The 14,013-nt window shown below is 47.8% G+C and overlaps 1 protein-coding gene and 1 non-coding gene across 2 annotated transcripts in view; one reads left to right on the top strand and one right to left on the bottom strand.

The window, feature by feature from the left end:
- The window catches only part of LOC147659260 (proto-oncogene c-Rel-like), a 121,194-nt gene that overhangs the window by 49,154 nt on the left and 58,027 nt on the right, over window positions 1-14,013 (bottom strand). Inside the window, exon 3 of the mRNA XM_086951843.1 lies at window positions 10,502-10,642. Coding sequence (XP_086807969.1) covers window positions 10,502-10,642 — 141 coding nt within the window. The remainder of the gene's footprint in view (window positions 1-10,501; window positions 10,643-14,013) is intronic.
- Window positions 6,828-6,934, top strand: LOC147659261 (U6 spliceosomal RNA). The gene has a single exon (XR_015307289.1). It is a non-coding gene; the product is annotated as a U6 spliceosomal RNA (small nuclear RNA).

The following is a 14,013-nucleotide window of genomic DNA, read 5'->3' as shown; positions in this document are numbered from 1 at the left end:
AAGCATCATAGGATTTGCTGCTTTATGAAATGATGATTGTTTATTGGCTGCTACAAAAAGATAAAGTATAGAATGAGTAAGAATAATCTTAGCCTCTGAGTCCTTAAAAGAACTGAGAATTCTTACTGCTTCAGCTAGCAAAAAAAGATTGCGAAAAGTGCTCTCAGGAGAAATAAGCTCAGAACTTGTGTGTTATAGAAATATAAAAAAATAAGACATGAAGCCAACGGGCTGTGCATAATAGGAAGAACACGTTTATATTTGAAGAAATAGGTTGCTATTTACAAAATCAGCACACGTTTTGAGTGGGACTTCGGATCTATGAGGTTTACACCCATTATGTAAGCTGTCTGAACGCTCACTACCTGCACGATACATAAACAGGTCTTTCATGCACGAAGTACACATATGATAGCAGACTTCGCTCCTGTCAAAACTACTGTTACCCTCTCCCAGAGCTCCACGAACGAGTAGCCCTGGCTGAAGAGAAGACCAACGCACGCTCCCATCACGCGGGACGCCATTAACAGCTACCAGCCACCCACCTCAAGCGTAGTAAAAACCAACAACCTTCAAACATTGGCTGATGGTTCGTAAGAAATAATATCCGCGTTGTCCAATGTGTGCCTCGGATTGCTATCTCCTTCTTATGATGTGTCTCTCTGATTGGACTACAGTTTGACAGTTACTTCCCAGACCTCATCCACTCAGAATATTTGTTTGGGGTTAGCAGGGCGGGGAATCCATGCGTCAGTGGGCGCGAACCACACGTTTGACCACCCTCTTCAAAGGAGGCGGGAGGAGAGAGAAATAAATTCCACCAACCAATAAAACTTGCTTGAGGAGGTAATACTCACCCTCTGACAACTCTATGACGTCACTAAAGCCGGAAGAGCCTCCTCTATTGTATTGTGAATGGTCTCTCTTGACGTCCGTCTCAGAGACGGTCTGGCCAACTGTAACACGGGTTGGTGGGGATGGTAAGGTGTTGACTCCTTATTTATTTATTTATTAATTATGCAATTTGTATTGCGCAGACTCAACCCGAAGGTGTCAAGGCGCCTATCAAAAAAGGTCAGAAAATTACACAACACCACTACAGGTATGCACGTACAAAGAGGTGGGTCTTTAGGGCAGATCTGAAGGCTTGGAGAGTGGAGAGAGACCTTACTTCAAGAGGGAGAGCATTCCACCATTTAGGGGCCAGGTAGGAAAAAGCCTTACCCCCCCCATCTGGTCTTCCGGACACGAGGGACAGAGAGGAGAAGCCTATTTGAGGAACGGAGGTTCCTGCACGGATTATAGTAGGACAAGATAGAGCCAATGCCAGTGGGGCTGGTTTTAGCTAAAGCCTTGTAGACCATACACATGGACTTAAAGAAGATACGGTCCACAACGGGGAGCCAGTGAAGCTGCTTCCGGGCGGCGGTGGCAGAGGCACGTCTGGGTAGATCGAGAACAAATCTGGCTGCTGCGTTCTGGACCACCTGCAAGCGCTGCAGCTGACCTTTATTCAGTCCAGCATACAGCGCATTGCAATAGTCCAGACGCGAGCCCAAGAGGGCAACAGCCAATTGCTTTCTTGCTTGTAGAGAGAGGTAGTGCCTGATTTTCCTTAGAATGTGGATGATCCCCCAGCAGGTCGATACAGTCCTGTTGACCTGTTGGCACATGCTAAGGATAGGATCGATCATGACCCCCAGATTTTTAGCTGAAGAGGTAGGATCGGGGCAGGCACCCAATGAATCCGGCCACCATTCAGCAGACCAGATCTCTTCCCTTCCTCCAAACACCATCACCTCAGTCTTCTCCCCATTCAGTTTCAATGAATTGTGAATCATCCATTGGCCGACTGCCTCCATGCGAGATCTAAAGTTGGCGGCAGTCGACGTAACTGACTGGGAGAGAGAGACAAGGATCTGGGTGTCGTCCACATAGGAAACTACCTCCATCCCATAAGATCTAATAAGTCTGGCAAGGGGGGTCACATAGATATTAAAAAGGGTAGGACTAAGCGCTGACCCTTGGGGGACCCCACATTGCACAGACAGGGATGGAGATAGAAACTGACCCAGCATCACCCTTTGCTCTCTATGATCGAGAAAAGAGGAAAGGAGTCCCAGAGCCGCCCCCCGAACCCCAATCTCCCTCAGTCTAGATGTTAAAACCGAGGGAGAAAGGGTATCGAAAGCAGCCGTGAGGTCTAAGAGGATCAGGAGGGAGGTCTGTCCCCCATCAACCCATGTGCGGATGTTGTCAAGCACGATGGTGAGGGCTGACTCGGTGCTATGTTCCCTCCTGAATCCATGCTGGGAAAGATCCAAACAACCGGAACTCTCCACGAATGCAGCCAGATGTCTTTTCCGAAACCACGCTAGCCCTGCGCGCGGCTGTGTAGCGGCTCCTGCGCACGCCTTGGGGGTACCGGTCGCGAGGGGAAATGGCTGCCGAAAACAAGCCGGAAGGTAAAGGAGGGGAACACTGGTATGTTTATGGGTTATTAGAGCGCTGCTGCTGTATGCGAAGTGTCTGTGGGTGGAGGCCTGAAGGGGCTTGTCTGCCTGGGGGCACCCTGGGGATGGAGACTGGATATTCACACCCCCTTAGGATTCCCTAACGCGTGGGAAAGAGTTTAACAACTAGAACGCGTGCTTATTTAGGTAGCGACAGACTGCCAGGAAAGTAAAAGCTAATCCATCTTTAGCAGCGGGCCCCGAAATTAATGACATAAGCACACAATTACACTAAAATCACCAGTCCTGCGCTGCCATCAGCTCTTTGCCGGCCTGTGAGCAGTGGGAGGTCGGGGGCTGCCTGCGCATGCGCGCCACTCTTCAGTTTCGTTTCGTTTGGACGAGCGCGAGCCCGTAGAAGAGAAGTGCCGCATGAAGTCCCGGGTCCCAGGAGGGGGCCCGGGTGAAGACCAGCGGGGAGACTGCGAGGCCCCCATGCCTATGGGGAGAGCTCCGCTTCTTGGTAGAGTGGGAGAGGAGCTTGAGTGCTCTGCGGGGCTCCCTTGGCAGATGGTGTGAGCCCGACTCCGGTGAGGTAAGAGGGGAGGGGGCGGGGGGGGGGGGGCTGTGTGCCTGCTATCCACATTCCCAAATACGGATAACATTAGGTCTGAAGCAGACACCTTCAATGCTCACGCATTGAGGGTAGGTCTGCTCGACCTAAAAATAATACATCAGGCGTGAAGTGAAGTAGGCGAACTGTCGCATAGAAACACCCATAGCTGCACTGGCCTTCCACCGTCTGAAATGGTACACAATGCATTAGGTGTGACTCTGTAGGCACGCTGCAGCTGGTAAAAACAACGCAAATTGTATGGATGGAGCTGTGCCGAGTAAATCTTGCAGCCCCTCACTCTGCTGTGAGATTCAGCTCAAATTCTGCCTTTCAGAAGCTCATATCATTGCACTGGGGAATAATATGGAGCATTTGGCGAGAACGTTGTCTCATTGCAAGCGCTCAGAATAAAGTCTGTATCATTTCAGTGCACCATTGGAACCGTAGCAGAAGGGCAGGGAGGAGCAGCAGGTGCAGTGGCATTGGGTCCAGGGGGTGTGAGGGTTCTGCTGCCCCCTAAATGTCGCTGCAGTTTAGTACTCACCCTTGGGAAGCACTGCCACTATTCCTTGCTTGCATTATGCTGTGTTTGTAAGGGTGACTGTACTAAGGGGAGAACAGATCAGATGTTTTCTGGTGATGGCCACCCCATAAGCAAACTGTAAGTAAGTAAGTTTATTTGTTGATTAATTTAAATCATTACAAACAGGACGAGCAAAGAAACAAACAGATATACACAAAACTTTTAACAACCTCGGAAAGATCCACCAATCATGAGTTAATTATTGACGATTTTAACAGTATAATAAAAGCCTTACATAGAAAAAATAAAGTGCATCATGCTTACTAAGGTGCCTTATGCTAGCAGAAAATACTATACTTGAAGCATCTAACTAGAGTGACTTGTGTTAGCAGCAGATATTATAATTGCAGCTATTTGCCATTGGCAACTCACAAGCAAAAACGAAGTGCGATGTGCATTCAGTACCAAGGATAGTTTGCAGATATTATAATTTCGACAACAGAGCTAAAGTAACCTATGCTTGCAGCAAGTATTATAGCTGGCAGGCCCAACAGGTGCTTTCTGCAAAGAGGGCTGTCTGTCCTGTTGATGGACTCTCTCCCTGGAAACCTCTGCATCTCCAATGAGGAATCACCATCCAGGTAGCTCGGAAAATCACCTTGTATGTTAAGTTATACTTTGTTTACAATAGTAGGTGAGCTCGTGTCACTCGTGGCCACCATTCACTGGTCAGATGCCTCAGTGATTTGCTGACAACTGGTGTGATTTAAAGACCATGAGTTTGAATCCCTGGAGGATCAACTTAGTCTTTCAATCTTTCCAAAGAACCAACCAGAATTACGGTATTCATTTCTATGTGAAAATAAGCTACAGGTATGGCACTAGGGTAACTGTTGGCCATAATCCTACGGATTTCTATGTAACCAGAGAACAGCACGCCATCTTCGCTACTGCTTGCTCTGGAGCAATTGAATGCACTCATTGTTAATGGGTTTCTATTATTCCAGAAACTTTTTTTGTTGATATAATATAGAGCCAAGCTTGTGTGTTTAAAGACTGTTTTCTTCTTACCTTTCACCAGCTGTAACTCATCATGAGACATTCCTTAAGTGCATCAAGTAAATAGGCTGGGCCCATATTCGTTTTAAATAAATTACATGAGCAGAAATATTGCTATAACCCCTAATAAATCATTTAAAAAGCTGCTCGCAACACCACTCCACAAATAACTGATTTATCAGCATTCCTTCATCTAAGACTTCTTTTTATTTCCTGCTTCTTATATGTTTAGAATGTTCCAGCCTTCTAACACGAGTTACGTCACATGCGGGTAACCCTATGACATCGTCAGGTCTCTATTACCTCCTCGTAAGTCTTCCTCGCCCCCTGAGTTACAAAGTGAGCTTTAGCTCCACAACAGAACCCTCCAAAGCAAAAAGAAACCACCTCCCACCCCCTCCCAACATGGCCGACCAGTCCCACCTGACCTCTATAAGAGGCGGACCGGCCCAACCAACAGCCTGTTTTTTTTGTTCTGCGCGATTCTCTCCAGAGCGCTGTTCAGGTAAGATGGGCCGGCGTGAGCTGGCCCTGGGGTTTTAGGGTTGTGGACCTGCTCTAGCGGTCTCTGGTGCCTTATACCTAAAAATCCCCCCCCTCTTCCTTCCCCCGGTCCTATGGGGCCGGTTAGGTGCTGCTCTAGCGTGCCAGGGGTTTACAGGGGGGGGGGGCGGCCGGGGATGGGGGGTGTTTGGCATTCCCTTGTATCCCCAGGTCGTTACTGAGGGGCCCTGGCCACGTTGTGGGCTTTTGGGCCCAGCATGAGGTTACTGAACTGCCATCGTGTATATGAGTTTCTTGTACTCCTGGGCTCATGCTGCTCCCCTGTTTTGGGACTCTTCATGCTCCTTTTTCGCCTCAAGCCACTGGAGGCACATGCCTCCTGCCTGACGATTCCGCCTGGAATTGCGCTCTGGCTTCGTCCCACGAGTCGTGGACGTGTGCGCTGGCTGCATTTGCCGGCTCTGGAATGTCAGTGGGCGCAACGTGCTGTAGCCTTGCCAAAAGCGGCGGCGCTTCGGCAAAGCGGTGGGTCTGCAGGCGCTCTGCGTGTGGGGAGGGCGTTTTCCCGGCTCTCGGCTGTGTGACGCCGGGTCGTTCCCTCACAGGGCCATCTGGTTTTTGAGTGTTTACTGGGCATGTGTCTGCCCCACGGAGTCCGATCACTTCGGATTCCTGTGCCTGATAAGTGAGTCTCTGTCTCACTGTTATGCGGACATACGGGCTGGAGCTTTCCGTTACTTCTGGACCGGGACGGCTCTATGTTCCCTACTCGGCCTACCTCTTAGGTCGGCGGGCCCTCGGGGCTCTGCTGTCCGGGTCCGGGGGCCCCCCCCCCTGCAGCTCGGTTTTTCGCGGCGCTGTGCGCTGCCGCCTCCCTTCATGCATTTTTGCCCCTACGGGCCGCGGCGGTTTGCCGCGCTGGGGTTGGCTACGTGCGCCTCCCTCCTCCCGCCTCTCGAGGGCGGGGTTTGGTGACCGCCAGGTGCGACCAATTATGTCCTTCGTCGGGCAGCGGCGGTATCCTGGTTCCCTCTGAGATCGCGGGTCCTCGGCTGGTTTCACGTGGGCAGGGCCGGGGTGCTCCTGGAGGGTGGCCTTGTTTTGGAACTTGGCAGTGGTGATTAACTATGGAGCTATAGCTCACGGGTGAGTCTTGTACCTTGGGTGCAGACAACCCTCTCGGGCCAGGGTTCGATTCCTGCCTATGCTGTTGAGGTATCCCGTGGTGGATCTTTTGCCTGGCACCCGCGCGTGGTCCCCACGCGAGTCGTGGTGCGTTCCGGTTTTTAGTTCCCGGCTGGGTCCCCCGCCCCGGGTACCCTTTCCTTTGGCGAGCTGGCGGGTCGAGCCTCCTGGCCGATCCCGGGGCTTCCCGTACCGTGGTTGGGTCCCCCGCTCTCGGCGCCGGTGTTGGGCCGGCTCTTGTCGGCTGGCCCGCCTCCTTCTGCAGGCCGGATCCTGTGCCCGGCACTGGGCGTCCTTCTCGCGTTGGCGCGGTCGGCTTGGTGCTGTCCCCGCCTCCGTGGTCCCCTTGCGGGTCTTGGTTTCCGGTCTGTGGATCCCGGTGGGCCCGGTAGGCGGCCTTGCGGGTCTTCCACAGTCCGGTGTTCGAGGGGCTAGTTTCCCTGGTGGCTCGCTTGGATCCGGGGTTGTTTCTCCATCGCCCACGGACGCTCTGCCGGTCACAGCCCGTATACTGATTTTGGAACGTTACGGAGGAGATTTGCAGGGCCCCTGCGCAGAGGTGACACGCAAATTCGTGAGGCGTTCCGTATGAGTTCCCTCTCTCGTTCTACGAGCTCTTCAGGGTCCGCCCATTGTGCCCCTGGCCTCGGTGGCTTTGCGGTTCCTCACCTTTTGGGTGGTTTTCTGCCCGGTGGCAGTGGTGTCTGCTGGGCGGAGGGGCATGCGGGGGTCGTGCCTCCGCTCCCCTCCCTTCTTGCGGGTGTTGCCGGACCGTTGTCCCTCCGGCATGTCCCCCTTTTTCCTTCCCGAGGTTCCTTCCCTGGTGTCCCGGGATCGGGAAGTGTCTTCGCCGCCTTTTTCCTGCCGACAAGGTTCCTCTCTTGTCCGTGCTGGTTGTCCGGTGAGCGGTTTTTGGGTTCTCTTAGCCGCCCGTCTTCCCTTTCCCGGTGGGTCGGCCTGTTGGTGTCTTTGGGGTCCGGTTCGTTCGGGCCTCGGACACTCTCTTCCCAGCTTGGGTCGCTGACTTACACGGGCCGTCCCCCTTTCCTGGGCTTCACTGGGTTCGGTGGGCCCGGCGGGGGTCCAGGGTCGGTCCGCGGGGTGTGGCTCTGTTCCCTGGGCCCCCCTCATGGATGTCTCCTCTGTGGAGTTTTATCGGACTTCGGCGTGGTCGTCCCCCGCCTTGTCCGTGGGTCTCTAGCAGTCCCGGGGGGACTTCGCTGGGGCCGTTCTGAGTACTGGAGCTGCGACTCCTGGTTGGCCTTCTTTTCCTGGAGGTCTTGATTTCAGGTTTCCTATGATCCCTGTTTTCTTTTCATTCTTCTACATCAACCATGTGTTGGTTTCTCTGCATCACCGTGTGGTGTGGTTCTTCTGGTGGTCAATGAAGCCTTGTTGGCTTGGGTATTTGCTCACTTTGTAACTCAGGGGGCGAGGAAGACTTACGAGGAGGTAATGCCCCGGTTACTTACCGGTAATCTTCATTACTCCGAGTATAGTCTTCCTCGCCACATGAGTTCCCTCCCCCCCTCCCTGTCTGGCTATCGGCTTCATTGTTTGCTTGGTAGATCAGGCTGTTGGTTGGGCCGGTCCGCCTCTTATAGAGGTCAGGTGGGACTGGTCGGCCATGTTGGGAGGGGGTGGGAGGTGGTTTCTTTTTGCTTTGGAGGGTTCTGTTGTGGAGCTAAAGCTCACTTTGTAACTCATGTGGCGAGGAAGACTATACTCAGAGTAATGAAGATTACCGGTAAGTAACCGGGCATTAATATGTTCTGCAAGACTTATCATACCTTAAAGATCGTTCATAATTGAGTGTCAATTTATTTTAGTGAATGCCTCTTGCAGATTATGACTGTCAGTAATAAGTTACATTTTAGCAAGTCATTTCTAGGAGAAGTGGTATCCTCTAGGTTTCAGAGAGGGGAGGGGCACAAACCCAGTGCTCCACCCGTCCAGAAAGTGCATCACATATACACCTCATAGGTGTCTATGAGAACTAAACTGATGCCTGGTGACGTCGAACATCAAGGTACCAGATAGTAGGGTCAGAACTGAAAGGAAAAGTCTAGGTAACCGCACTTTGTCCCAGGAGTTAACAGATCACCACCTTAACCCAAGTTGATGCTCAAGCCTGACAGTTCACGACATTTTAGAAACTCCCTAATAGGGGATACATTCATGGTGGGATCCTTTACAAATAAAAGGATATCATTGGCAAGAGCAGGCTGCAAGTCTGTAAGCTTGGCCACCTGCGTGAGGGATCTTGCATTAGCATGCAAGCGAAAGGCTCCACCGAGCAGCCACAGAAGACCAACCTGGAAGAAGGTGCCTCTTACAAGACATCCAACGTATACCTATGAAGTATACCTAGGAACGAAAGAGGTGAAACCCACAGGAAGGCAAAGCTTAAGCAACACCATAGTATGGGTTCCATTGAGTCCATTTTAGAGTGACAAAGGTCCAACAGCACTGGAGATACAGCTAAAAGGAAACAAGGGTACGCGCTCTCTCAAGTCCATCGAGGAGGAACACTGGAGCAAACTTAAACAAGTGGAAGATCAATGAAGCCTTCCCAGGTGCAACAGATGTGCAATCTGCACACCTGGGTTTTGAAGTACATGGTAGTGTAGGTGTCCATCTGAGGGAAATGCTGCAGGGAAGCATGATTACAAAGTGTGCTAGTAGTTATAGATGTATGTATTGTTGTTTCCTTGCTAAACAACTAGAACCCATATTTGTGATAACGTGTTATCAGTTATTAGAAACTCCTGCCTTTGATTGATGTACCCTATTTGCCTGGATTCTTTTTTTCAATTGCTTTCTGTGAGGAAATGTTACTGATTCACAATGCCATATAAAGGATAAGATTAGATTCTGCTCAATCGTCTTCTGATCACTTCTTCTTCTGATGGTTACGTTCTCCCACTCCCCTGATGCTTCAACGCTCACTCCACTGTAATATCAGAATCAGCAAATACTACAGATATGCATTTCGTGCCAAAAACAAAGAGGCCAACTCAAAAAGGGATGTAGCAGTATTCTCTTACATACTTTTGCATGCCTTTGTGAATCCTCCTCAAAACATCCAACTTCCTATTAGTAAAAGTGCAGGGAGGGCACAGTCCTTTTTATTTCTACTATTTGTAAATTCATATTTCTATTTTATGACCATTTTTTCCCGTTTTAGATGTTCGGTTGCAATTTTCAAAGTCATGTAAATGTACATAAAAGTGTAAAACAAGAGTGCTACTTTACATATTCCACATGGTAAGTGTCGATAATTCTTTAGTTAATGTACAATCAAACAAACCATTTATGAACCCAAAGATTTTCTTCCAGAATGAATTGAGTGTTGGACAGTGGAGGATTAGGTGTGCTAAGTCCCCGGTTTCTCTGTTACAATTCCAGCATATCTCGTCATCCCTGCTGCCTAGTGAGAATAGCCGTTCCGGGCGAGCTCCATAATGTGGCCCACTCTTGTTCACTATGTTTGACGTTCGGTTGTGCATCCCAGTATGCAACTGTCTTATCATTAAGCTTACCTGACAAAGACCTACTTGATCTGTTACTAACTGTGGCAGTGAAAATGGTCCTAGCCAATTGGAAGGACACTAGTAAAACCACCTACAAAGGCTGGTTCGACAGAGGCGTGGACAACATTGCACTCCGGAACTCACCATGGAAACCAGCATCCAGGGAAATGTGGAAAGCGCTGGACACTTACCTGAACTCTTACGAACCCCCGGGAAATAAGGTATCGATAGCACGCTTCCGACATAGATGCCAATCACTTCACAGGAAGGCATGTGTCACAGAGGCCACATGGATCTGTTAAGAAATGTAATTCTCACTGCCTGTCGCATGTCTCCTTTTCCCCACATGTATCTAACCCCCTTTCTCTTTCGCTTCCTTCTGTTCTACAACTACCGTCAAGTGGGGTTAGCTAAACAATTGGGACTTGCACGTCCCCACATTTTAAAGTATAAAATGTGCCTGAAGCAACATTGCTAACCCTGTAACAGAACAGCCAAGATGGTCATGTAAGTTAAAAAAAAAAATATATGGGAAATCAAATTGCCTTTGTGAATAGCCCTAATGTGTGTGATGCCTCGATTGTGGGAATGGAAAGCCCAAAGTCCACTAGGAGTCTGAAATACTTACGGTTGTCATAAATTGGATTGGACACAACAGGCGCAAGTGGTATTGTACAGTTGCCATGCTCGTCAGGTAGGAACACCTGAAAACACAGCCTGACCACGTTAAGGTCATAATCTTCAATGATAAGCAGCTTATCTTCCGGCACTGTTGAGGAAAAGAGAAACCACACTTAAAAATAGCTTGCTTTTCAAACACTATTTTCATATATTTTGGTTCAGAGTATGCCTTAGATATGTTTACCTTGTTTTTGGCCAGTTTTATACATCATTCAAACCAGTTTCACTGAGTTTTCCTTTCAACGATGCAGGGTTTACCAATGCCCCTATTTTATCATACAGTTTCTGCAGGACACTTGTGGGGCTACCCATAATACAGTTCTTGCCAAAATAGGTAAATTGACGTTTTGACTTATTACTCCTTTCCCAAGAACCCAGTGGTGCATGGTAGTACATGAAAATAGCTTTAACCCTATCTCCTTCCACACATATCTTGGGAAATTATTCCATGAACTTCCTTTGGCCTCTGGACTTCTTCCAAAGCATGTGCTTTATCTTCCCTGACCAACTACCTCTCCCTTATCCAATGGTGGATGTTTACAAATTTTATTAAGCTCAATCAGTATTTTATGTGTACTAGCATTCCTAGCAGGAAAACTTACCTCTGGTCCCCGGTCATATGTTCATCAACTGCGCTTGCAAATGTGGTTTATAAATTGGGCATTGATACTGATGCTAATCATCCTTTGGATGCTCAAAGTGCTAAAGGTTGTAGTATTGACTTCCTGTAGATTGTAAGGGGGCACCAACCTGGATATCCGGATCTGAAAGGAGTGAAAATATTTTCCACACTTTGCCAAAGCCACATCCAACTAACATGACGGAAGACCTGAGGCAAGGGGAATGGGACAAGAGAGAGGAACTGGATATTATCACATGCTTGATTACAAAGCTGGACTTAATCTGCACAACCAGAGCACTGTTCTTTAAAAAGCAAAGGAGAGTCTTAGCATAAGTGTTGTTTGAACTTGGAGGTTTTAACAGGAAGTGTTGCCTAAGACATACCTGCTTTCCCTCTATGTATTTTTACTTTCTACTATAATTTGAAATTCCAACTTTCTTAAGAGTTGAAAAACAATGAAGCCCTGCTTTAGTAACTAAATACCCATCAGGATTACAATTAGCCTGTTTATCAACAAGAGCTTCTTTCAAAATTAGGAAATACCTTTTTGTGCTCGTTTGGCGTTCAAGCTAAGTGTGTAACTTTGATATTAATGCATTCATTAGTATTGCATGCATATTTTCTAACCTCTTTGGTACTAGTGTTTCATACAACATTACTTCTGTGTTGATATACTTTCACTGACATTTGCAATAGTATATAATCCATATGGCTAATTTCTTACGAAGTAAACAGTGCAATAGACTTCATAAACCTCTGAATGAATCTTCACAAACAAGTGCTACAGAGTTTGCAATTCCCATATATGACTCCTTAAGAAATAAACAAGTGATATGGAGTTCATAACCGCAATGGATGACTTTTTGTGACACTGCCTCAAGACCTAAACACTAACCCGACCGCCATGAGCCCTAAAAACTACTTTTTAATATACTGCATCCTGCCTTAGGGCTCGACGGGTCTACCTTAGGGGTGACTTACATACAATAAAAGGGAAGGTCTGAACTTTATCATTAGCTGAAATGGCAAAGTCAAGTTAGCAGTTTAAAACTGCTCTACCAGTCTGCAGTGGCAGGCTGGGAGACTGTTTTACTTTATTACCCTCATAGTGGCACAATAAATGGTGAAGTCTATGAGACATACTTTAATTTACAAGCCATGGGTACCCAATTTCCCATATATTAGGGACGTATAAGTAATTTAACTTATGCCAATTGTGTATAAGCCAATAAAACATGCACTTTTCAGGGTCGGAGCACTGGCACCAAGATCTGGTTAGCAGGCTTCAGTTACACTCTCAGAATTATTGCACCAGTACCTAATACTCGAAATGTGGGATAAAATGTGGTGTTCAACCCGCAAAAAGCCATTTCCTCACATTTTGGAACTGCTGGCAACTTTCAACCAGGACCACAGGCAGACACATAAAAACATTTTTAGTACCAGCTCATGATAATTTTATTATTTTGTTTTCCTTTGTTTGTGAATGCTTTCCAGTATGTATCACGCTACTCTCTCATCCATCCAAAATGACTTAAGTGTCTCTTTGGAATCTCTGGACTACCTAGATGTTCCTCCTATCTTTCAACACCAATTAAAGTTGTCTGTCTTCACAACCCTTGTGCAGTCTTTTGAAGGCTCCCTAATACACTGTATAGCAAATCATTCTGCATATAATTGAGTTAATGAATGAATACATGAGAACAAATGTGCAACTAGAACTGCAATCTAAAAAAGGAAGCTATGCAGTGGTGGAGGTATCTGGCAATAAGATTTCACCAAGGTGTCATGGGGGCAAAATAGTGTTATATGATGGTACGTTTTCAGGAACTTTCTTAAGGTGTTGGAGGTAAATCTAGAAGTGTTTTCAGGACTGTATTCAGGGGTGAAAGGCTTGATTTATAGATGTCTGTGAGTAGAGAAATTCGTTGTCTAATCAAGATAAAACTATGGACTGCAGTATGATGTTGAGGTGGTACCAGGTCCTTAGTTTGTGTGGGGTGCAGTTTCCATTGACCATTCTTTGCAATGCAATTTATGTGACCCTGCATAAAGAGTTTGACATCCAGAATAAAAACAAAGATTTTGTTTAATTCACATGAACTATCCTAGTACCAAGATACTTTGATTAAAAAAACAGATCATGAGAAAGGGTAAAGTTGTTATTGGGAGAGAAAATCAGTAACTCTCTGTTGTCTGAGTTTAGTTTTAAACATTGACTTTAAAAGCAAGGAGTTGCAGAGGCCCCTGTGTCCCTTTAGCCGCAGCCATCATAGAAGGCTGCTACCGGGGGCCAAAGAGTAGCTTTAGTCATGTTGGAACCCAAGCAGGTAGGTGACCAAAGTCTACCAGGGTCAATGGCGGCAGCCATCTTGAATCCTGTGGCATCTGGTGAGATCTTGTAAGGCCAGAATCCCTGGAAATTATCCTGGGAGCAGCTTCCATATAAAAGGGAGACATGCTCAGACAGAACCACTTGTCAATACAGTTATTCGGCAACAAGACTGGAGTGTTGGCTCTCAGCCTCCTGCAGACCTGGTAGTCAGCAAGTGGGGTGGCAAGCCTTTATCTTCTTACTACCTTTGACCCCAGGTCTTTGTGGCGGGAGGGTCAATGTTTGCACTGTTCAGCATTCCGTCCTTCATTTGTTCTTTTTGCTTTTGTTGCCCGAAGTGGGAAGGGTTTGCCCAGATGTCTTTCTGAACTTAGTGCGCCACTGGATTCAAGCTAGACTGTTTGATGAGGGGTGATGCCCCGAAACTGGTCCCATGATGCTTGTTTACGGTCCAGGGAGAACATGGCTCGACAGTTCGGGCTGGACTGTTCCCATGAGGATC

The sequence above is a fragment of the Lissotriton vulgaris genome, unplaced genomic scaffold, assembly GCF_964263255.1.
Source record: "Lissotriton vulgaris unplaced genomic scaffold, aLisVul1.2 SCAFFOLD_1047, whole genome shotgun sequence".
In the NCBI taxonomy this organism is placed as follows: Eukaryota; Metazoa; Chordata; class Amphibia; order Caudata; family Salamandridae; genus Lissotriton; species Lissotriton vulgaris.
The sequence above is the reverse complement of the archived record's forward strand: the minus strand, read 5'-3'. Positions and strand labels throughout refer to the sequence as shown.